The sequence below is a fragment of the Sorex araneus genome, chromosome 11 (assembly GCF_027595985.1).
Source record: "Sorex araneus isolate mSorAra2 chromosome 11, mSorAra2.pri, whole genome shotgun sequence".
Lineage (NCBI taxonomy): Eukaryota > Metazoa > Chordata > Mammalia > Eulipotyphla > Soricidae > Sorex > Sorex araneus.
Genome location: NC_073312.1, coordinates 24,545,065 through 24,569,645, shown reverse-complemented (window position 1 = coordinate 24,569,645; position 24,581 = coordinate 24,545,065). Strand labels below are relative to the sequence as shown.

At 51.9% G+C, this 24,581-nt stretch overlaps 1 protein-coding gene across 2 annotated transcripts in view; it reads left to right on the top strand.

Moving 5' to 3' along the window:
• SUFU (SUFU negative regulator of hedgehog signaling) overlaps positions 1–24,581 on the top strand; it is a 104,332-nt gene that overhangs the window by 477 nt on the left and 79,274 nt on the right. For both annotated transcript variants that reach the window (XM_004616314.2, XM_055119151.1), the window contains exon 2: positions 5,171–5,305. In XM_004616314.2, the coding sequence (XP_004616371.2) occupies positions 5,171–5,305 (135 nt within the window). The remainder of the gene's footprint in view (positions 1–5,170; positions 5,306–24,581) is intronic.

Here is a 24,581-nt window from a genome sequence, read left to right as displayed (position 1 = left end):
GGAGGAGGAGCAGGAGGAGGAGGAGGAGGAGGAAGGTTAAAGGACTTGGATGGGGGCTTCCTGCTGCGAGGCTTGAAGGAGTTAGGGCACAAGTTGGTAGTGGGGACAAAGGGGTTAACGGAGCCTGTGGGTAGCGAAGAGTTAAAGAGGGAGGGAAGGATGAAGGGTTAGCCGGGATTAGGAGAAAAGAGTCAATGGGGGGGGTTGTCGGAGCTGTGGGGGGAACCACAGGAGAGAGGGAACTGTAAACGTGGTGAAAGGAGAGGACGCCCGTAGGGGGTCATTAGTGGGCGAGGGGAAGCCCGCGGGGGGCGGGGGCAGCGGGGCGGGGCCTGGGAGAGCCGAGTGGGCTTCGCTGGGGGGCACCCGACTGCCCGGTGGGCCACGTTGTGAGCGCGGGGCTGGAGGTCTCCTTTGCGGGTGAGCCCAGACATCCTATCTGGGCAGCCCTTCTGCGTGTGAAGTTCTGCGGAACAACTCCCGGGACAAACTTTCTGCTTACTCTGCACTGCGCGCTCGCTCGCTCTCTCTCTCTCTCTCTGCAGAATTTCCTTCTGCTTCTGCAGCAGCTTTGCTTTAGGACGTGGTGGGCTAGAACAGCGAGACCCGGGTCTTGGTTTTGGACTTAGGGGGCCTCGGTTGAATGGTGAAGACATGGGGCGAATGGGGGAGGGCTCGTGGCATAGACCAAGCAAAGAAAGGCGCTGGGATGGAACTCGGAGCTTCCTGGCCACACGCATCAGAATTTCAGCTGCAGTTTCTGGGCGGTTGGGGGGAGTGGAGAGTAACCCTCCTCGTGGGCAGCGCTTGGGTTTGGGTTTGGGTTTGTAGTTTTCCATTCCTTCCTGTAACCCCGCCGGCTCAGAGCAGCACAGGTATTGAGGTGCCTTTGCAGAAGAGCCTGTCTTGGGGGTCTTCAGTGCCAGGAGCCTGGTAGTTGGTTGAGTGTCCAGAGCTACACTAATGCAGACACTGGGTTAGATGTGTCGGGAGGGACTCACGGGGCAGTCACTCTCCTTGGGGTGCCCCCTCCCAGGAGAGTTGGCCGGAAGGGCAGATGCAGATGCGTGTGGCCAAGAGTCCCTCTGCCTTGGGGACTGAGTCTTGTCCTCCGGAGGGGGCAGATCCAAGGCTGTGGTTGATGAGAGAATGTGGGAAGAGTCTGAGCACGGGGATGGCCCAGCTGCCTGCGTCTGTCTGGGGCAAGAGAAGGTGTGACCATAGGCGCAATTTTCTCTGACAGGCTAACTATTCTTTGGTGGTCAGGACCTGCTTGTGTGTGTGTGTGTGTGTGTGTGTGTGTGTGTGTGTGTGTGTGTGTGTGTGTGTGTGTGTGTGGAGGGGACACATTTTTGGACCTGCGCTCAGGGGTCTCTTGGGGTGCCAAGGATCAAACCTGCATGCAAGGCAAGTGCTTAGCCTCTGTGTGAATTCTCCAGCTTGTGGCAGCACAATATGGGCTTTCAGCTTTGGGAGAGAGCTTCTGAGTGAACAGCAGCTCTTTGGCAGTTTAATCACCCGTTCAAATTGCACCTCGGTATTTAAGTCTGGGTCTCGATGTGTGCATGCGCTAGAGGACTTGGAGGTGAGAGACAAGGGCTGGCCCTGCCCTGCTGCATGCTCAGAGCCTCTGCTGATAGACCGGCAGCTGTTTTTCTTTCTGCCACCCAAGTGGCTCTGAACGTTGAGCTTAGTTTAGAAAGTATGAACGTAGGGACAGGGGAGCGAGCACATGGCTTAGGGATGTGTGTGCTTTTTTTTTTTTTTTGCTTTTTGGGTCACACCCAGCAATGCTCAGGGGTTACTCCTGGCTTTGCACTCAGGAATTGCTCCTGGCGGTGCTTGGGGGACCATATGGGATGCCGGGGATCGAACCCGGGTCAGCTGCGTGCAAGGCAAACGCCCTACCCGCTGTGCTATCACTCCGGCCCCATGTGTGTGTGCTTTGGTTGGGACTCCAGTTTGGTCCCTGACCCTGCATGGCCCCCGGAGGCTGCGGGGATGGCTCTGGTGCTCCCCAGTACCACAGGGCCTGAGTAGCTCCATCCTCCTTGGGCCCCAGCAGTGGACCACAGGCCTGGCTGGCCAAGTGTCACAGGGAGTGATTCTTGGTCGGCTGAGCACTGCTGTAGAAAATCCCCCCTGTCAATCACTCCCCTCCTTCCCCACCCAGAAAAAAGGTACTTAGCACATGCAAAGAACTCAAACTGGGTTGGGTAACTTTTTTTTTTAATTGGATTTTAGTCATAGGATTTTTTTTTTCTTTTTGGGTCATGCACAGGGGTTACTCCTGGCTCTGCGCTCAGGAATTACTCTGGCGGTACTTGGGATATGGGATGTCGGGGATTGAACCTGGGTCGGCTGCATGCAAAGCAAACGCCCTACCCGTTGTGCTATCGCTCCAGCCCATTTATAGGACTTCTAATACCCATCCCTTCACCAGTATACATTTCCTACCACTAGTGTCCCCAGTTTCCCTTTCAATACCACCCCCCCTTTCCCACCCCCACGGGTTGGATAACTCTTTCTGCCACACACTGCTTGTAGGACTTGTCATCAGTGATGGGCAAATTTGGCACTTTGTGATATTCGAATTGCAGCCTAGATGCTGAGAAATGTGAGGGAATATCTCAGTGTCTGGTTCTTTCTGAGTTTCGCTTCATTAAGATTCTGAAATTGCTTCATTCACATCCCTTTACATTTGGGGTCCCACAGACCTCTTTAGATTTTTTTTTTTTTTTGAGTGGACTATAGCCAGCGGTGCTCAGTAGGCTATTCCTAGATCTGGCAGTGCTCAGGGGATCGATTGTGGTGTCAGGATTCTACCCGGGGGGGTTATTGGTGGGGTGCAAGGCAAACACCTTAGCCCCTTTATTATCTCTTCAGCCCTCACTGTTCACATTTTTGTAATTGACTGCCTGGCACCTGGCTCCTTAAATAACCATTGAGACTTTGAGTAGAAGCCAAGGTAGAACCCAGACCCCGGGGCCGTTACAGTCTTGTCAGAGCTCTGTGAGAGGAAATCAGGTGTTCAAGGAATTAAGAAATGGACGTTCTGGGTCCTTGGAGAACATCCTGTTTTTGTGTTTTGATGGTGGTGGGGGGGTCACTTCGGTAATGCTCAGTGGTTGCTTCTGGCTCTGCACTTAGGAATTACTCCTGGTGGTGCTTGGGGGACCATATGGGATGCTGGAGATCAAATCCGGGTCAGCCGCATGCATTGTACTATTGCTCCCCGCCCCTGAGAACATCTTTTTCTAAGTGTGAAGTACCGTTATTTTCTACATGGTCATCGGCTTCCATCAGGTTTCTGTATCGTAGAACTGAAAGCTTTGTGCTGGCGTCACAGTTAGCATCATCCCACTCTGAGCTCTTAGCGGTTTGGGTGAAGTTCTCTCCTTGATGTAGCATCTCCCAGAAGATTTGTTGAGAAAGAGGGTGGCCATGGCGGGGCAGATAAAGCCCTGGAGGGTGGATGCAGTGTCTGGGTGGGAGGAGGGGGGGCTAGGCTGGCCTCACTGACCCAGGCTCTGCCTTCTGCTGCTGGCCAGCAGAAGTCTGTCCAGGGAGAACTGCCCTTTCTTCTCTTCCTCATAAACTTCCGAAATCCAACTGGCTGTGGAATTAGATTCAGTGGAGACTGAGTTACAACATGGATGGAGCTTTTTTCTTTTTCCTAATCCACTCAGCTTGAGTCGAAGCTATTTGTGGCAGCTTATTCTTAGAAATTCTATAAATAGGACCAGTGAGATGGTGCCCTGGGCTGGAGCACGTGTTTCACATGTGAGTGGCCTGAATTCCAGCCCCAGCACCTGTGATCTGGGTGAGAAGGTGGGAACTGTCAGGAGTGACTCCTGTTGAGGCCGGGGCAGGTAGGGTGCTTACCTTGCTTGCACCCAACCCGGGCTTGATACCTGACATCCCTGTGGTTCCCTGAGCTCTGCTAAGAGTAAGCCCTGAGCACCTCTGGGTATGACCCCCAACAACTCCCTGCCCCCCCCCAAAAAAAAAGTAACTCTTGAGGGGCGAGTGATAGTATAGCGGGTAGGGCATTAGCATTGCATGCAGCTGACCTAAGCTCAATCCTCAGCTCCCCATATGGTCCCCTGAGCACTGCTAGGAGTGATCCCTGAATGCAGAGCCAGAATTAAGCCCTGCGGAATAGTTCCTGAGCACTGCTGAGGGTGTCCCCACACCAAATCAAGTTCTGTAAATAATAGCATTTCCTAGCAGAGAATAAGGATTTCTACAAAGACAAGTAATTTTGTGGCAAAAGAGGATGAAAACAGACCTACTGGTTTTAATAGTGTTGGGATTGCATGGCACTGGCATGCTTGCTGGATCGCGTGTAACATGTGTTGTCTTTGGTTCTTCGCTTTCCATCCACAAGCTCTGTCTGCTGCAGAGTGCACCCTGCCATCGTCCCCGGGGTGGGCTGGGTTGGTGCAGCCATCCAAGGCGGCTTTGGTGCAGTTACGGGCAACGTGGGACCTTCCTTCCTGTGTTGGTTTCCATTTAGTCTCTTCACTCTACCGAGTTCCCTGTTTATTTTGAAGAAATGCGGTTTGTTTTTTTTTTTAAAGCACTAAATATTCTTCTGAAGAGAACCCTGATTGAATTAAATCCTCAGAGTGAGGTGATGATGGATCTCTTTTTCAGCTGCTTCTGCTGGACTTAGCGGGGAAGTTTACTGTGGTCTATAGAGGCCCCAAATCATTTCATATTCCCTATCTGCCGGTCTCCTGGGTCTTCTCATGTAGACCCTCAGGGGCTTGGTGGCTTCTCTGCATTGCTGAGCCAAGCTAGCCTGAGTTTTGCGTTTGCCGCTTGCATGATTAAAGACCAGCTTTGGTCTGCGGGGTGCCAGGCTGGGGTCTGGGGGTGCTGGGCTTGTTTGGATCAGACTGGAATTGACGTAGGGCACAATGTAGTCTCTCAGGAATTAGCTTGGCGGCAGGAGTGGCGGAGCCTCTGCTTCCAGGAGCGGTCTGGGGACAATGCCCATGGGGAATGCCCAGGAGGGTCTTTCAATGGAGACCCCCTAATGGAGGCTGTACCTCGGCCCTTAGAGTCGGGATGTGTGTGAGATGCCCTGGAAGAGCATGGGAGAGTGGCGAAGAGCCTCGATCCCTGCCAGTTCTCTGACCCCTCTGTGTTTTGTCTTTCCCAGGTTGGGCGGCCCAGACCCCTTGGACTATGTTAGCATGTACAGGAACGTGGGGAGCCCATCTGCCAGCATCCCCGAGCACTGGCATTACGTCAGCTTCGGCCTGAGCGATCTCTACGGTGACAGCAGAGTCCACGAGTGAGTGTCCACCTCTCATCCACTCTGTCCCTGCCTGTTCCTTGGCCCTGGGGGCCTTCTTTCAGAGGTTGTCCTGAGCATGGGTGCTAGTGCCATAGTCCCGTGAGGCCGAGAGCCTCGTTCTCCTGCCCTCCCTGCCTGTATCTGCTTGCGTGGAGGTGGTCCAGGTCAGTCCCCAAGCACTGCTCCTCGGGCTTGGGAAAAGCGTCAGATGATGTTCGGGAATTCCTGACCATCCCGTGCTTCCAAGCCGACACTGGTGCCTGAACTCAGGAACAGGTTGAGACCTGTTGAGACCCAGAACTTGGGTGGATGTCTTTAAACCTACTTCTTTTTCTATTTTAGCTTATTATAAAACAAAACCAAAACCAAAACATAAAGCCAAGTTGAAAATATTTCACTGTATCGCCACTACCTTTTACTTTCCTATTTTTTTTTTGCTTGTTTTTTATGTTTTTTGGGGGGTGGTGGTGGTGGTGGCTCATACCCCGTGATATTCAGGGGTTACTCCTGTCTCTACACTCAGGAATCAGTTCTGGCAGTACTTAGGGAACCATATGGGATGATAGGAATCAAACTCAGGTCAGCTGTGTGCAAGGCAAGTGCCCTCCCTGCTGTACTATCACTCTGGCACTCTTCTTGCTATTTCTTAGCTATGTCTTTTATCCCTCTTGCCTTGCCCATCTTCCTTCCTTCTTTTTTTTTTTTTTTCTCGTCTCTTTTCTGGGACATCTGGGGGTGCATAGGGGACCATATACTGTACCAGGGATCCAAGCTGGGTTTGGCCTTGTGCAGTGCAAGAGCCTTACCTTCTGTACTATCTCTCTGATCTGAAGAATGCTGTTTTAACCTGTAATTATCTGGTCAGATTATCCACAGTATGTTTTTTTAATCTGATCTGTCTTCTATTTGCCACCTTGTGAACTTCTAAATTCTATTTGCCTTCCCTACTTCCCTCTTTAGTGACTGATTTTAGGGGCTGGAGAGATAGTATAGAAGGTAGGGCATTTCCTTGCATGAGACCAACCTGGGTTTGATCCCCGGTACCTGATGCGGTCCCCTGAGCACCACCAGGAGTGATCCCTGAGTACAGAGCCAGGAGTAAAGCCCTGAGTGCTAGGTGTGGCCCCAAAACAAAATAAAAAAAAAAAAGAAAGAAAACAGAAAGACATAGTATATAGCGACTGACTTTCAACAAATTAATTTTGGGCCAGAGAGATCGTATAGGAAGGAAGGCATTTGTCTTGCATGTGGCTGACCTGGTTCAATCCCTGGCAGCTTGAGCATTGTTGGGTGTGACCCAAAAATCAGAATAAATACATAGAAATGAACACATTTTATTTTTATGTGCTTAATTGTTGGTCTTCCCATTGGTGTCCTGGGGCCAGTCCCAGTGATACTTCGTGGTGCAGCTCCTGATGTGGAGGAATCAGGCTCAGTGGCATTGAGGACCACCAGGGCCATGCCGGCTACTTGGGGCGGACCATGAGATGCTGGGGATCAAATAGGGGGTTTGATCCAGGCGAGACATTCACTATGGACTTCTGAGCTATTTCCCCAGCTCCTAAATAGATTCATTTTTTTATTTTGGGGGGGCCATACCCAGTGTTGCTCAGGGCCTACTCCTGGCTCTGTGTTCATAGACCAAGCGTGGCAGGACTCGGGGAACATAATGGGGTGCCATGGATTGAACTTGGCTCGGCCACGTACAAGGCGAGCGCTCTACCCACTCTACTATCACTCCGCCCTTCCTAAACAAATTTAAATATCAGGTTAACCATAGTAAACTTAGTCTGAAATCAGCTAGATCAGTAGCAGCAGGAGTAAGGATAATCAACGCTAACCCTCCCCAAGCAGGGCTCTTTTTTTTTTTTTTTCTTTTTGGGTCACACCTGGCTCTGCACTCAGGAATTATTCCTGGCGGTGCTCAGGGGACCATATGGGATGCTGGGAATCGAACCCAGGTCGGCCGCGTGCAAGGCAAATGCCCTACCCGCTGTGCTATTGCTCCAGCCCCCCCCAAGCAGGGCTCTTGAGCCCAGGGATTTGCTCATCATTTTCTATGTGCATGTTTTAACTAGTTTTATTTTGTCGCAGCCCTACAATATTGGTAGGTGCTAATATTCGCCCTGCTTTACAGACGAGGAAACTGAGTCACAAGGGAGTTCCATAATTTGCTTAATTAATGTCACCCGGCTTGGGAGTGAGAGAGCCAGGATTCAGAGGCAGGCATTCTGCTTCCAGGCCTGTCCTCTGCATGACTGTCCTTTAGAGCCTCTCTTTAAAACTGTAGATTAGGGAACCTAGATTAGGTGTCAACTTTCATGGGGGGCTGTGATGCACCAAGTTATGGCACCTGAAAAGTTTCTTCCCCTCAGAGTGCCTCCACTGCTGTCCTTCTGTCACTTCAAGTTTGCCCTCCCCCGTGGCTTGGTGGTCTCGGTTCTATAATCAAAGACCAAGGGCTTGTCATGATTCAGCATTGTCTGTTCCCCTGATTTCTCTGTATTCCATGGGTGAATGAAGTCCTGCAGTATTTGTTCTTTTCTCTCTGAGCTCACTTCATGATGCCCTCTAGTTCATTCAAGTTGTAGCAAATGGCAAGATTTCATGTTTCCTTCTGTGTAATATTCCGTTATATAGATATATGATCGCTTCTCTATCCTTTTGTCTATATCTTATTGTCTGTCCTTGGATGTATGAGCTGTTTCCTTTATTACCTCTTAAATAATTATCTCACTTCCTACTTCCTTCAGTAAAGTATTGTGTGTGTGTTTATGTGTATGTGTGTGTGTATTGTTTTTTTTCCTCTTGTTTGGGGGCAACACCTGACAGTCCCCTGTGGCTACTTCTGGCCTGCACAGCCTTTGGGGGTGGTGCTTGGACCGTGTGGTACTCTGGATCGAGACCAGCCTCCTGCATGCAAAGCACGTGCTCAGCCCATTGAACTGTCTCTAGCCCTGTGTATAATTTTTTTTTCCTGTTCTTCCCAGATGTTTTTGTGTGCCACACCTGGTGGTACTCAAGGTTTACATGTAGCTCTGTGTTTAGGAATCACTCCTAGTGATGCTCAGGGGACCCTATGCAGTGCTAGGGATCAAACCTGGATTTGCAAGGAAAGCCCCCTGCTCGCTGTACTAGCTCTCCTCCATGCTATCCCCCCACCAAAAAAAAAAAAAATGAAACAAATAGGTTTTAAAGATTCTACATATAGCCCCAAGTGCTAGTATAGTAGGTAGAGTGTTGTTTTGCGTATGGCTAACGCAGTTCAGTTCCAGTACCACAAAATGGTCTCCTGAGCCCCACTAGGAGTGATCCTTGAGACCAGAGCTAGGAGTAAGCCCCGAGCACCGCTGGGTATGGCTGAAAAGGGACCAAGGATTCTTTTGGGGGTTGTTGGCGGTGCCTAGGGACTATTCCTGTCTCTGCTTGAGGGTCACTCTCAAGCGGTCTTCATGTACCGGGGGAACTATCCGGTGCTGAGTATCGGATGGGGCCAGCCACATGCAAGCCAAGTGCTTAGCCCCGCTGCTCTCTCCTGCCCCCTAAGGGGGGGGGGATTTCTTCCCTTCTTTGGTTTTTGAGCCATACCCAATGTATTCAGGACTGGTTTTGTGCTTGGGGATCACTCCTGGCATGGCTCCAAGTACCATATGGGGTTCCAGGGATTGAACCTGGTTTAGTCATGTGCAAGGCAAGCACCTTGTCTGCTGTGCTGTTGTTTTGGCCTCTGGTGGGTTTCTGTCATTCGGTAAAACATCCTTCTCCCTCCCCTTCATTAGCTTGAGTAATCCAAGGCTGGTTATGTCTCTTTTTTGCCTTTCAAACTGTCTTTCTGATACCTTGGTGTTGGCCATGTCACCCAGGGAGTCTTCCCTGCTCAGCCTGAGCTTTCCAGGCTGATTGTGAAGACGATGATGAAGAAGAGAATAGCCTTTTGCTTGTTTTCTCTCTTTATTTCAGTTCTTACCGTCTCCCACACCACGTTTTGGGGTGCTGTTCTGTTTGTTTTTGTTTGCTTGTTCGAGGGCTCACGAGTTACTCAAGAGGCTGAGGGGGCTGAATGTGATGCCAGGAATCGAACCAGAGTCAGCCACATGCACGCAAGCCCCTGTACCGGCTCTCTGGCCCTGTTCCACGTTATTGTTTCAAACACTTTATAATTTTATTTGGGTGTTTCCATTTTCTGATTGAGGAAACGGAGTCCCTGAGGGGTTAGATCCCCGAAGTCACATGCGCAGGCTGTAAAAGAGCTGGGAGTGAATGGAGATATCTGGTCTGGCGCCTAAACTCTTTTTCTCTCTTTTGTCTTTTGACCACCCTGACTACTTGTATAGTGATTACTCCAGGTAGTATTTTGGGTCTGTACAATGGCACCCACACTGCGCCCCCTCCTCCCCTTCCTCCCCCGCCCAAATAGCATATCCAGGAGATTGTATAGGGGTAGGGCGCTTGCCTTGCGTGCAGCTGACCCAGGTTTGATCCTCAGCATCCCCAATGCCCCCTGAGCACTGCCAGGAGTAATTCCTGAGTGTAGAGCCAAGAGTAAGCCCCTGAGCATGGCTTGGGTGTGGTCCCAAAACAAAACAAACAAAATAAAACATGTGCTCCAGCTCTTTGGACTACCTTGCTGATCTAGAATTCTGTGTACTTAACCACTGGGTCACACCGCCTCTCTGAACATAGGCTTCGGCCAGTTTCCCCTTCCTGGGCCTCACCTCTCACTGGTCACGTGTCAGTGGCCATACCTGGGCTTGTCTGTGTAGCCTTCCAAATGGATCCATTGCAATGTCTTTGGTCTTTGGGAGCAGAGAATTAATCTTGCCTGAACGGAGCCCTGCATTACAGTATTAATAATGAGGCAGAATAGAAAACAGATGCAGACAGTAAAGACCCTAACTGCACTGGGCTTCAGTTTATATTCTTAGTAAAAACTGGCAGCAGGTATGCAGAGCCTCTAGCCTCTACTGTATTTTTTTTTTTTTTGCTTTTTGGGTCACACCCAGCAATGCACAGGGGTCACTCCTGGCTTTGTACTCAGGAATTAGCCCTGGCGGTGCTCAGGGGACCATATGGGATGCTGGGAATCGAACTCGGGTCGGCTGAGTGCAAGGCAAACACCCTACCCACTGTGCTATCACTCCAGCCCCTCTACTTGCATTTCTTTAGGTGTGTGGGGGGGCAGGGGGGAGGGCAGGACACCAGGGATGCTCAGGGCTTACTCCTGGCTCTGTGCTCAAGGATCACTCCTGGTGGTACTTAGGGGATCATACAGTACAGCCTTATCCACTCTACTATCTCTTCTGGCTCACCTGTACCTTTTTGTTGACATATTTCTCCAAGTTTGTGGTTTGCTGTCTACATTCTTAGAAGATTTTGTCTTTCAAATCTAATCATAAAATCTAAATTCTTAAATTATAGAGTTTTATAATCTAGTTAGCTTACTAATTATAGGTCTAAGTTCTAAACTTAATTAAGAAACGCCCATATTTCCAATGGGGCAATAAAACCTTTGAATTTAGGAGCAGGGGCTCCCCCCCACTCTTTCCCCCAGCAGCACCTTCTTGCATGTGTTCGAGGTCTGCGTGATAAAACACTTTGATATTTATGTCAGGCCCTAGAAAGTGGCTGCATTTGCAGCACCTGCTTTGCATGTGTGAAGTCAGGAGTTTGCTCCCTGGTAACGCCCCCTAACTTGAGCACAAGCACCGCCACAGCACCTGAGTCCCTGCTCTGGCACCAAGTGTAGAACCACACCCCCCCCACGCCCCCAGACCCTGCAGCACCAATGAAGGTCAGGGAAGGGGCGAAGATAAAGTAAAATACTTCATTACTGTAGCACTGTAGCATTGTCCTCCCGTTGTTCATCGATTTGCTCAAGTGGGCACCAGCAACGTCTCCATTGTGAGACTTGTTACTGTTTTTGGCATATCGAATACACCACAGGTAGCTTGCCAGGTTCTGTCATGCAGGTGGGATACTCTCGGTAGCTTGCCCAGCTCTCTGAGAGGGATGGAGGAATCGAACCTGGGTTAGCCATGTGCAAGGCAAACGCCCTACCTGCTGTGCTATCGCTCCAGCCCACCTCATTACTAAGTTTACCTCATTACTAAGTTTAAGAAATAAAAATGGCCAGAGAGCCAGTTCATGGGGTTTAGCATATGCTTTGCATGACGAGGCTTGGGCTCCATCCTTGGCACCACATGGTCTCTCGGCACTGCAGGGAGCAGGCCCTGAGCCCAGGGGCAGGAGAAGTCCCCTGAACACCGTTGTGTGTGTCCTAAAAACACCCAAAAACTAAGAATAGAAAAGAGGAAATTCATGTCCTTTAGTAGTGAGACCTCTGTGTGAACTTTCTTTTTTTATTTATTTTTTTTTTAATTGTGTTTGGACCGTACCTGGCAGCTCAAGGCTCACTCTTGGCTCTGCGCTCAGGGGTCACTCCTGGCATCCTAGAGGACCGTGTGCGGTGGTGGCAATTGGACCTGAATCGGCTGTGTGCAAGGCAAGCACTGTACCCGCTGTGCTGTCTCTCTAGCCCCACCTCCCCGGGTTTCATCTCACCACTGGAACATGTGTTTCTGTTATTATGTATTTATTTAATATCCTTTTTTTACCTTTTTTTTTTTCTCTTTTTGGGTCACAACCAGTGATGCTCAGGGGTTACTCCTGGCTCATGCATTTAGGAACTACCCCTGGCGGTGCTCGGGGGACCATATGGGATGTTGGGAATTGAACCCAGGTCGCCGCGTGCAAGGCAAACGCCCCTATCTGCTGTGCTATTGCTCCAGCCCCTGTTCCTGTTATTATTCTGGCTCTGGAGGAGCGTGGGAGCAGGGTTGCCTCCTGTGTTTCTGGTAGTTACCCAGTTCTGGGCTGTGTTACATAAGTTCATTGTAATTGACCCTTTCTTTGTACCTCATCTTAGGCTGGTATGACTAGTTTCTTCTGGAACTTGGTGTCTTTTTGGGCGGCTGGGGTGGGTAGGAAGGTGTGGTTTTGACTATTCCAGATGCTTCTCAGGGACTGCTCCTGCCTTTATGCTCAGGAGTCACTTCTGGCAGTACTCAGGAAACCATAGTTAGTGCAGGGCTTCGATCCACGGTTGGTCCCGTGCAAGACAAGCAACTTAACTCAGTATTATCTATCTCTGCAGCCCAGAGCTTGGGAAGCTTCTTGAAGGAAAATCTGCTTTTCCAAACTTCACATGGTGGAGTCTCTTTAAGACAGCCTGGTGGTGGGCCAGAGCAATAGTACAGTGAGTCGGGTGCTGGCCTTGCCTGGGGCCAGCCCAGCCCAGTCCTGACATCCCATGTAGTCCCCTGAACACGTCTAGGCATCATTCCTGAGTGCAGAGCCAGGAGTAAGCTCGGAGCCCCACTCCCACCACGAACTAGTTGCAATTGGCACAATGTCTATCTTGGCGATTCTCCTGCATCAGAGGAGATGTGTACTCTCTGGAGAAACCCCTGTTTTCCTTTTTGAACATGTAACACTCTCTCTCCTTGCCCTCCCTCCACCTCGCTGGCTCTCTTTCCATATTTCTCTATCTTTCCGTATTTCTCTAAATAAAACTGCTTTGCTCGCCATTCATTACCTCCTGGAATTCTTTTCTCTGAGGGGAGACTGTGAACCTGGAAAGCCTGGGTAGGGCTCAGGACTGATTCTCCTCTTCCTGCAGAAAGCCCGAGCCCATGGCTCCCGGGAACACAGCTTGGGGCACCTGACTTCCCTGCCGTGGAGATGGTGGGGTTCGACACTGCCTGACGGCTGCACGGTGGGACTGGTGGGACTTGAGCATCCTGGCCAACTTGACCCATCCCAACCCTCCCGGCCGTTTCCCTGGTGACTGAGGGAACAGGCAGGCAGCAGTACCCCTGCGCCGCTCACCTCCCCAGTGAGTGCCAGGAGTCAGGGCACCTGCAGCAGTGGGTAAGGAAGCCCAAGGAAACTGGAGCATCATTTGTCAGTGCCCAGAGGTTTTTTTTTTTTTTTTTTTTTGCTTTTTGGGTCACACCTGGCAATGCACAGGGGTTACTCCTGGCTTTGCATTCAGGAATTACCCCTGGTCATGCTCAGGGGACCATATGGGACGCTGGGATTTGAACCCAGGTCGGCCGCGTGCAAGGCAAACGCCCTACCCGCTGTGCTATCTCTCCAGCCCCGCCCAGAGGTTTTTTTTTCCTCCTTCTTCTTTTTGGGTCACACCTGGCAATGCACAGGGGTTACCTCCTGGCTTTGCACTCAGGAATTACTCCTGGCAGTGCTCAGGGGACCATATGGGATATGGGATGCTGGGAATCAAGCTCGGGTCGGCCGTGTGCAAGGCAAACGCCCTACCCACCTTCTATTGCTTCAGCCCCAGCTGCCGAGATTATTTTTTTTTTTTCATTTTGGGTCACACCCGGCGATGCACAGGGCTTACTCCTGGCTCTGCACTCAGGAATTACTCCTGGCGGTGCTCAGGGGACCATATGGGATGCTGGGAATCGAACCCGGGTCGGCCGCGTGCAAGGCAAACACCCTCCCCACTGTGCTATCGCTCCAGCCCCTGCCGAGATTTTTTTAAAAAATAGTTAAAATCACTACCGTCTATGGAAACCAGTATCATTTGCAGTATCATTTGCAGTAATTTAAAGGTAATTATTGAAACGAGTGATAAGAGGGCAGTGTTACGAAATTCTCCTTCAGTACCAAGCCTGTTGCAGAGGCCGCCTCGCCTGAGGCTATCGTGCTCCGTGTTCAGGAGAGAGTCGAGTCTGCGGAGGTGTGGAAAGATACACTAACACCAAATTAAACCTGACTCTAGGTGTGATTAAAAAATGGAAAAATTAACAGGATTGTAAAGGAAACTTGTTTTAAAATGTGACCCAGTATTATTTATTGCCTCAGACAGGAAATACTGATCAAGTTCCCTTAATTGTTCGGTTGAGGAGAGTGCCAAAGCGTTTTCTGACATCCCTGTTCTCTGCTTTGTCCCATGATGGGGGCGAAGAACTCTGTGCGGCATTAATTTTGTTTTTGTTTTGGATCACACCCGGTGGTACTCAGGGCTTACTCCTGGCTCTGTGCTCAGAGATCACTCCTGGCAGTGCTCAGGGGACCACATGAGGTGCCAAGTATTGAACCTGGATCAGCTGCATGGAAGGCAAGCGCCCTACCCCACTGTGCTATTGCTCTGGCCCCAGTGGGGCATTATTTTATGTTATTCTGGGTATTTTTTGTCAGGGGGTGGCAGTTTGGGCCATACCTGGTTGTGCTCAAAAGTAGTCCTGCTCTGTGCTCAGGATCACTTCTGCAGGTGCCTTGGGAACCGTATGTGGTGATGGGGATTGATCCGGAGTAGGCCGCAGACAAGACAAGCAGCTTAACCCCTGTACAGTCTCTCTGGGCCTTTTATGTTATTTTCATAGTAGTTCTGTGAACTGAGTTTCAAAGAATTCTTGCTACCTCATGCTTATAGATACAGAAATTATAGGCATAGAGAACCTGTTTCACATGCGGTAAAAAAAAAGTCAGGTTTAGTGACTTCAAAATCTTTCAGCCTCTGCTGAAAGTGCGACCCTGCTTTTCCACTTGAGTCTGTCAGTAGAACGCGTTAGAGGCCCACTGCGCGCCTCCTCCCATTGAGAGCTTCCTGGTTTGTGAAGCCTGCGGACAAGCAGGGGGCCGGGGCTCTTGCGTTTCTCCCTGCTCCGGCCCGGCTTCCTGGGCTGCAGGGCTGGGGAGCCCTGGGGTGGGTGATGGTGTGCTGGGGTGCGGCCCTGGGGCCACAGTGCTGACCCCGATCTTCCCTAGTCAGCGTTGCAAACAGGGCAGGAGAGCACCTGTTCAGGTTCCCTACTGTCCTGGGGGCCACTCCTGGTCCCGCTTGGGAAGGAGGGCGGGGCACTGCTGCAGGGGCTGACCCCGAGCCTGGCGCCTGCTCTACCACTTCAGCCACGACCCCTGCCCCCTGCAGTGGGACTTCAGAGACCAGTTTCTGAGGTGGGGGCGGGAGAACAAATCCAGCTCGGGGCAGCTGCAGGGGAGAGTGGGGTGCCTGTCTGCAGACCCCGAATCTACAGGCTACTTCGACTGCCCCTCCTCTTGGGAGGCGGGAGCCCACCAGCCTTGTCGGGGGTCTGCAGCTGAGACCCTGCCTTTCGCTGCCGGGGGGTTGGGCGAGCTATGGGGCTGTGGGAGAGGCCGGCGGGTGCCGCTAGCAGCCGGAGCTGACCCGGACTCCGGGGCCTCACCTGGGGGCAGGCGAATGGGAGAGGGCACTGGTGTGTCTTTGCTTGTTTGTTTGTCTTTCTTTTTGGTGCTCAGAGTTCACCCCTGGGTCTGTGCTCAGGACTCACTTCCTAGTAGTGCTCTGGAGACCGTAGAGGATACTGGGGATCCAGCCCGCGCTGGCCACCTGCACGGCGAATTCTGGCCCCAAGGCAGAATAACCTCAGGCGGCCGGTGGTGGGATTCCATCGCCAAAGGTCGTCCGCTCTGTGTGTTGCACTGGAAGGACTCACTGTGGCCGGGCCTGGAGCCTGGCCGCTCTGGCCGCTGGACATGCTCCTGCCACGCCCAGGCTCCGTGTCACCCTGCCCGTCCTGGCCGGCCGGCACCTGCTTCCTGGGAGGTTTGGCGCTGCTCTGGCCTGCCAGGGGCCCGAGTGACTGGCCTCTGTCCACCCAGCGGGGTGGGGAGGACCCCCGTTCCCCTTGAGGTGCCTTCCTCTCGACTGGGCTCTGCACCCAAAGGAGTTATTTATTAAAGCACTGGATACAGATTAACTTTTCTAGTTGTAGTTTCATGTGGCCTTGGTCTCCTGCAGCTGGGAAATGTGAATTTTTCCTCCTCAAAGCTTGGTTTGTGAAAAGTTTTTTTTTTTTTTTTTTTTGTAGGTGGGGGTCCCTTCTGGTGCTCAGGAGGGCCCAGTGCTCAAGGGCTGGGACGCAAGCATGTCCTCGGTCCATTGAGCTCCCTCTCGCCTGCAAGCAACTTCTTAACATGCCGCTTCATCCTGGGGGCTCCTAGTGGAAGACCCTTCCTGGCCATAACCTGTGTTGGGAGATCAGTCCCTTCTCTGGTTGGGCTCTTGCTTTCTTTTGGGGAGAGCAGGTGGGGGCACCCAAATAGTACTCAGGGATCCTGAAGACAACTCCTAGTTCAGTGCTCGGGAGTGCGCCTTGGGCCCAAGGCTGCTGTGGTCACCAGAACTGTATAGCTCAGCAGTGCTTGGGGACCCTTATAGTCCCTGGGGATCATGCCAGGGCCCTCCGCATGCAAGGCCTGGGAGCTCTCTCCTGGGCCCTGGGCCTGGCTTTCTTCCTTCAGCTCTGTGAGGCTGATAACAAAGGCTTCTTCCTCTAAGTCACCCACCAGTGGGACCCCTCCTGCGCCCCCTGAGCTCAGCAGGCTGCAGGGGTGCACAGTAGGTTCCTTGGTAAGCCGGCCCCCCAAAACCTTGTACGAACTTTTAGAGGTGATGGCTGACAGGCTGACCGCTGAGGGCAGGGGGCCGGGCTGCCTTGGAGGAATGGGCTCCTTTAGAGTCGGTCCTTGGGGGTAGAAGTGCCAGTGTTTATGGGGGCGGGGGCACGAACCCCTGCTGGTTTCCAGGCTCCAGATCTCAGATCTCTGTTTTGAAATGGTGAGAATTTCCCCCCATCCCTTTTTGTTTGGGTTTGGTTTTTGTATTGTTTTTGGACGGCACCCAGCTGGGCTCTGGGCTTATTCCTGGCTCTGTGTGCAGGTGCTGGGGGGACCTTATGTGGTCCTCAAGATCAAGATAGGGCCAGCAAGATGCAAGCCAAGGCCCTTGAGCCCTTCACTCTGGCCTTGAGAGTTCCTTTGATTCTGCTTTGTTTATAGTTTTACTTAGGAATGGTCAGAGGGAGGAAAGGGATCCCCATACAGTGAAAAGGAGGCAGCCAGACACCGGCAGGCTGGGGGCAGGCAAGTCCACAGAAGGATGCTGAGAATTCCCTTTTATTTTTTACCCATAAGGTCGCAGGAAGACTGAGGCATGTGATCTTCCTTGCAGGCCAGAAGGATGTGGGGAGTCTTCCCTGGCCAAGATTTCATTTGCAGCTTGGCTTGTCTCTGCCTTTGTGTGTGTGCGGAGGGTGGGGGGAACCCCAGACTCTTCAGCCCAGAGTCCCTCAGTAGTAAATGTGCAGCTGGGGAGAGGCTCCTCAAGCCTGGTCGTTGAGGGGAAGGGGGGCTAGTTAGAGTGGCGCCCCCTCTGGGCTGCGCTGACTTCACCTCCTGGTCTGCCCCGCTCTGACCAATACCCTGGAGGCAGTCGTGCCCGGCCCACCCTTCCAGGTCCCATCTTCCCAGCTCCCCTGTGCCAAGTGCTAGTCCAGACAGTCTGAGTGTTCTCCAGCACCTCCCCTGCTCAGTGGTCTAAAGACCCTGGACTTTGGCCTTTCACTCCTGGCCTCATCCCTCCAGCCTGTCTCTGCTGTCGCACTCAGCCCTCTTTCCTGTCTCAGCCGCTCAGGGTGGCTCTGTGGTCCTAGGGAGTATGGGGTGATTGTGTCTTTTCTGACTCAGGCTTTGAGGACTCTCCTTGCCTCTCCCAGACCTGCCCTTCAGGCCCTTGGACACTGCGTGGACCTGCCTGGCACACCCGGCAGCAAGTCCCAGTCTGGGTGAAACACTGCGGAAGAAGAGGGTGGATTTGGTTAAGGGCTGGGGAGACCGTGAGAAACCAGGCCTGGCTCCTGTCCGTGAAAAACCCAACACTGGCCGGTTACTGGATGGCAAACTTGGGAAGACGACCAAAGGGTCGGTGTGGAGCAGCTTTGCGCTTTGCCTGCCTGTGTGGTACTGCGTCCGTCTCCCTGCACTCGTGACCCCGAGTGCTTGAGAAACTTAAAAGCATGTCAGGATAATTGCAGACACAGCTTTTACTTTGAGCCAGGCGCTACTCTTTTTTGGTTGATTTTGGTTTTGGGGCCCTACTCGGCGATGCCCAAGGTTTACTCCTGACTCTGCACTCAGGAATTACTCCTGGTGGTGCCTTGGAGACCATGTGGGATGCCGGGGAATCGAACCCAGGTTGGCTGCTTTACCGCTGTTCTCTGGTTCTGGCCCCTGAGCTAGGCACTGCTCTAAGTGCTTTCTCTAAGCTTGTTCAGTGCTCTCTGGGGCTCATCCTCCTTTTACAAGGCATCTGAGGCACAAGGAAGGTGAGGAACTTAGCATGCTGGAGCTGTGACACAGCCAGGCAGTCTGGCTCCTGCAGTCCCTGTTGCTCCTGGCCACAATGCATGCAAGAGAGAGAGTGGTCGGGGTGAGGGAGGAAGGGAACGGAGCCGGCAGCTGGAGGCCACAGTCAGAGAGACCATGAAGTTGAAAGGTGTCTGGGATTAATGGTGTGTGAATAATGCAGCAGGAAGTGCTCTGCTGGAGAACTGAGCTGGATACGGAAGCAACTTGATGGACTAGACTCTGCCTTGCTGGTAATGGCCAGAGGGTGCAGTGGAGAGTAGACACCAGCCCCAGGCAGGGCTCCCGCTGCTTCCCACAGGCATTCCCACAGTCATCCCTGCTGCACCCCACTGTCTTTCCCACTGTCATTCTCACGGTCACTCCTGCTGTTTCCCACTGTAATTTACACCATCATTCCCACCATCATTCCTGCAGTCATTCCCGCTACTTCCCACAGTCATTCCCACCGTCATTCCCACAGTCATTTCCAGTCATTCCCACAGTCATTTCCAGTCATTCCCACTGTCATTCACAGTCATTCCCACTGTCATTCCCACCATCATTCCTACTGTTATTCCCAGTTATTCCCACTGTTACTCCCAGCCATTCCCACTGTCATTCCCACCATCATTCCCACTGTCATTCCCAGTGTTATTCCCAGTCATTCCCACTTTCATTCCCACCATTATTCCCACTGTCACTCCCAGTCATTCCCACTGTTATTCCCAGTCATTCCCACTGTCATTCCCACCATTATTCCCACTGTCATTCCCACTGTTATTCCCAGTCAGTCCCACTGTTATTCCCAGTCATTCCCACTGTCATTCCCAGTCATTCCCACTGTCATTCACAGTCATTCCCACTGTCATTCCCACTATCATTCCCACTGTTATTCCCAGTCATTCCCACTGTTATTCCCAGCCATTCCCACTGTCATTCCCACCATCATTCCCACTGTCATTCCCAGTCATTCCCACTCTCATTCCCATTGTCATTCCCAGTCATTCCACTGTCATTCCCATGTCATTCCCACCATCATTCCCACCAATGTTCCCACTGTCATTCCCAGTCATTGCTACTGTCATTACCACAGTCATTCCCACTGTCATTCCTAGTCATTTCCACTGTCATTATGCATCACTTCCACAGTCAGTCCCACAGTTATTCCCAGTAGAATAACTACTTCTTCCTGCAGTCATTACCAGTGGGCTGCCAGGAATACCTACAACTTTTAGAGGCCAAGGTGATGTGTATGACTTGGATGGCAAGTTCCCACAGTCACATTTCTTACTTGATACAGTTGTGCCTAATGTCACACCCAGGGTGAATCTCGCCCACATTTTGGGTTTCTTTTTTTTTTTGCTTTGCTTTTTGGGTTACACCCGGCAATGCACAGGGGTTACTCTTGGCTCTGCACTCAGGAATTACTCCTGGTGGTGCTCAAGGGACCATATGGGTTGCTGGGAATCGAACCCATGCTGGTTGTGTGCAAGGCAAATGCCCTACCCACTGTGCTATCGCTCCAGCCTCATGATTTGGGTGTCTGATCATTTTCTGGGGAGGAGTAGAAAGTGAGGAGCACTTCCCCATTGGGAGTGCTTCCACAGTTAGTGTGTCTGCAAGACCAGTCTGGGAGAATGTGTGTTAAAATTGACAGCTGGCATCCTGGAGTGGATAGTTTTCACTTTATCCTTAGAGAAATGCAGATTATCAGTTTTTTATTTTTTGATGTTGTTTTGTGCTCACATTTGGTGGTGCTTAGGGCTTACTTCTTTCTGGCAGGCTCAGGGGACCACATGAAGTACTGGGGATTGGGCTCAGATTGACTGCATGCAAGACAAACACCCTATCTTGGGGGCTGGAGCAATAGCACAGTGAGTAGGGCGTTTGCCTTGCACTCGGCCGACCCAGGTTCCCAGCATCCCATATGGTCCCCTGAGTACCGTCAGGAGTGATTTCTGAGTGCAGAGCCAGGAGTAACCCCTGTGCATTGCCAGATGTGACCCAAAAAGCAAAAAAAAAAAAAAAGACAAACACCCTATCCACTGAACTCTCTCTCTGGCCCCTATCAGTTTTTAAAATACTATTTTTTTAAATTAATAGGTTATATTTTAGGAGTTTTATTAGGTGTACAGAAAATGAAGTAGGTAACACAGAGCTTTCACATATACCCTTTCTTCTATAGTTTCCTTATTATTAGCGTTTTGTATCAGTGATGCATTTGCTGCAATTTATAAACCAATTCTAGAAGGCACCTTGCTCCCCACTATACCTACACCTTGATAAACCACTGTGTAATGCATTATTATTATTATTATTTTGCTTTTTGAGTCACACCCGGCGATGCACAGGGGTCACTCCTGGCTCATGCATTCAGGAGTCACCCCTGGCGGTGCTCAGGGGACCATATGGGATGCTGGGATTTGAACCCGGGTCAGCCGAGTGCAAGGCAAACACCCTACCCGCTGTGCTATCACTCCAGCCCTGTATAACGCATTCTTATTGATTAATGTTCTCAGTTTACATTAGGGTTCGCTCTGTTCACATATAGTTCTATGTATTTTGACAGATACATGGTCCCCAGTCATTACAGTGTAGTTTAGAACAGTTTTATTTCCCTAAAAATGTACCATTTTCCTCCCTCTCTTCTCCCATCTCCCTGGCAACCGCTGACTGTCTCACTTTCTCTCCTCGTCTGACATTTTTCGTAGTGTCATATAGTTGAACTCAGACCGTAGCTTTTCGGGCCTGCTTCCTTTTTCTGAGCAGTGTGCACTTTCAAGGCTCTTCCGTGTCTCAAGGCTTGATAATTCATTTTCTTTTATCGCTCAATAATACTTCATTGTGTGTACACCGTTCTTTTACTTATTGAAGGACCTTGTGTGCAGTTTTTGGTAGCTTTGAAAAGAAACCGTGACACACGTTCGTCTGCAGATCTTCGTGCGGACACATGTTGTCATCTCGTCATGTGAAACTGCTGGACCACGCATAGGGCTCTGTTTACATCAGGACACTGCTGCACTGTCTCCCGGGGCTGATGTATATTTCTGCTTTTTCACCAGCAGCGACTGAGAGTTCCTCTTAATTCTCTGTCCTTGTCAGCATCTGTTACCACCACTTTTGAGGTTTGGGCCCTTCAATAGGGGTGCAGAGGGGTCTTGTGTTACTTTGCAGTTTCCTACTGTCAAGGGATGTTGAATATCGTTTTATATGCTTATGTGTTATCTCTTCTTTGGTACCATATTTAGGTTTTCATTCCTCACCTCCTGCTCCCCATCCCACCTTTGACCTCACAGACCCCTTTTCTCACATCCTGGGTTCTGACACTGGGGCAAATCATGCTTTCTGGCATGTTGCCCCTTCTGGTCGATTCTTAAGCCAGTAAGTGATTTACTTCCCCTGAGGAGCTGTTGGGTCCACGTCTGAATCCCGCTGTTCTGCTGGCTTTTTTTTTTCTTTCCTTTCCTTTCTTTTCTTCCCCTTTCTTTGCTTTGCTTTTTTGGTTTTTGAGCCACACCTGGTGACGCTCAGAGCTTACTCCTGGCTCTGCACTCAGGTGTCACTCCCGGTGGGTCTGAGGACCATATGGGATGCTGGGGATCGAACCTGGGTCAGCCAAAGATTCAGGGTCGACGGTGCACTCCAGTCCAACTGCTGTACGGAGACCCCTACACTTGCTCTTGCCTTAGATGAGAAGTGAGTTCCATCAAGCTCCCTGAGACCCCAGACAGATCCCATGTTGAATCTGTGTCGACTCAACTTCCCCAAATCCCATAGTGGCCTGTGTTTCTCACAGTCCCATCTCGTACTGTTGTCACTTTTTAAATTATAAATTCACTTTACCCCACACACACTTATAAAGACGGTGTGAATGGCCCTGTGGAAGGCAGAGAAGAGAGAAGGGAAAAACCCTTAGTCTTATTTTATGCCACCGATTCCATAGCCTGGAGAGGTTTTTTTGTTTTTTGTTTTTTTGCTTTTTGGGTCACACCCAGCGATGCACAGGGTTTATTCCTGGCTCTGCACTCAGGAATTACGCCTGACGGTGCTCAGAGGACCATATGGGATGCTGGGAATCGAACCCAGGCTGGCTGTGTGCAAGGCAGACGCCCTACCCGCTGTGCTATCGCTCCAGCCCCAGCTTGGGGAGTTTCTGTCTGCAGCCGCCCGTGCGTGGGCCGGTCCCCTCAGCTGGGTGGGAGCCGTCTCTCCCACCACCTGGCTCCCGCAACTTTCAAAGTTCAGGCGGTTCGAGGCTGCAGGGCCTCCAGGTTCCCCACACAGCCCGTTTGCTGGGGACGATGGCGCTTTCCCGCCACCTGCCATCAACTACCGCCCTTCCTTCTTCCCTGCGCCTCCTCACAGCAGTGGGAGCAGTTGTGGTCGGCCTGCCCGGAGGCAGGTCTCCGCACGTGGAGCCACTAATCCTGAGGATAATCATCTTATCCCTGCTGCTGTTTCTCCCCTGAGCCGGTCCGGACTTGGTGCCACCAGGAAGCAGCACCAACCTCTTTCTGGCTCCCACTCGTGACTGTGGAAAGCAGGAGATGGGCAGAGAGGGAGCGTCCTGGGTTCCTGCCACCCTAGGAACACAGTGGGGCAGGGGGCCGGCAGCTCACAGGGGACGGGTGACAGCCTTTTCAGGAAGTCTGCCGGAAGTGAATGGGCCACTCTTAGGTCTGGGGGCCTCCTACGTTATCAGCTACTGTAATCCTACTCTGGGTTTGCCACCCATGTGCTCCATGGATCTGGGGGACGGACCTCCAGGTGAGCCCCTGCGGCTTCAGCTGCTGTTGCCCAGTGGTCTCTGGCCTGCACGGGCAGGGCTAGTGTCCATCACAAAGCCAGTGGCTGCTGGGGGCACAGTTTGGTACAGTAGATTCTTTTTTTTTTTTTTTTTGCTTTTTGGGTCACACCCAGCGATATACAGGGTTACTCCTGGCTCTACACTCAGGAATTACTCCTGGCGGTGCTGGGGGACCATATGGGTTGCTGGGAATCGAACCCGGGTCGGCTGCGTGCAAGGCAAACGCCCTACCCGCTGTGCTATCACTCCAGCCCCCTCGGTACAGTAGATTCTAATGAAGGGTGAAGGGTTATTCTCAACTTCATTTAAAAAATATTTTTTTGATGTGTCTCTCAAGTGGTGCCCAGAGGTCCCTGAGTCCCCAGGCAGTGCTGGGGGCCTCCAGGGTCACATCCTGCAGTGTTGGGGGTGAGCTGAGGGGTGCCGGGGATCGATCCAGGGCTGGCTCCATGCACGGCATGTCCTTAACCCCTGTACTGTCTCCAGCCCTGGCTTGCCCTTGACCTGGAAAACGAAGCGGTGAGGTGGGTCGGGCCCCACTCTCCGAACCTCCCGGCGTCTTTGTCCGCGGTCCAGGGCTGAGTCCAGGGAGAGCCCACTCTATGCTCGGAACTGGCCTCATACAGGCCAGGCCACAGGCCCATTTGCCAGTGAGAACGCGAGCGTATAGCAGCTTCGCAGAGCGGCGTGACTCAGAGGACGCCCAGCCCTTTACTCTGGCGTGTTGAGTCAAAGAGGCCTCACTTCCTACTCCCTTCCCTGGCATTTGGGCTTCCTCAGTTTCTGGTCCTAGAACCGGCTTTGCCGCAAGCAGAAGGCAGGGAGATGTTTTTGTTTTTCCAGCGCTGACCTCCATGTGATGCCTGGGGCCCTTGGAGCCGGGCCTCTGACCACCCGCTTCCTCCCCTCCGGTTGCAGGCCTTGCGGCATGAAGGCAGGCCTGACCGGTGGGAGATGGGGCCTCGTCCAGCCTCCGCGTCCCAGGGGGCACGCCAGTTGGCCGGACTTTCTGCACATGACAGATCTGACTTCTGGAGACTTCTGAAGAGCTTGGTTGGTGAGAGGGCAAACAGAACCAGCAGCTGCCCCGTTGCTTCCTCGCCCGGCTCCTCCCTGCTCTCAGTATGCAGAGTCCCGGGAGCCAGGCTCACAGCTTTTTACTGTGTAGCCAGGAGTTGTGCCCGGAGAGGAGGGATGGAAGGAAGGTGGCGGCTGAGCTGTAGGCGGGGCTCCCTGGGGCCTGCCCTTCCCCTGCCTACACCCTGCTCT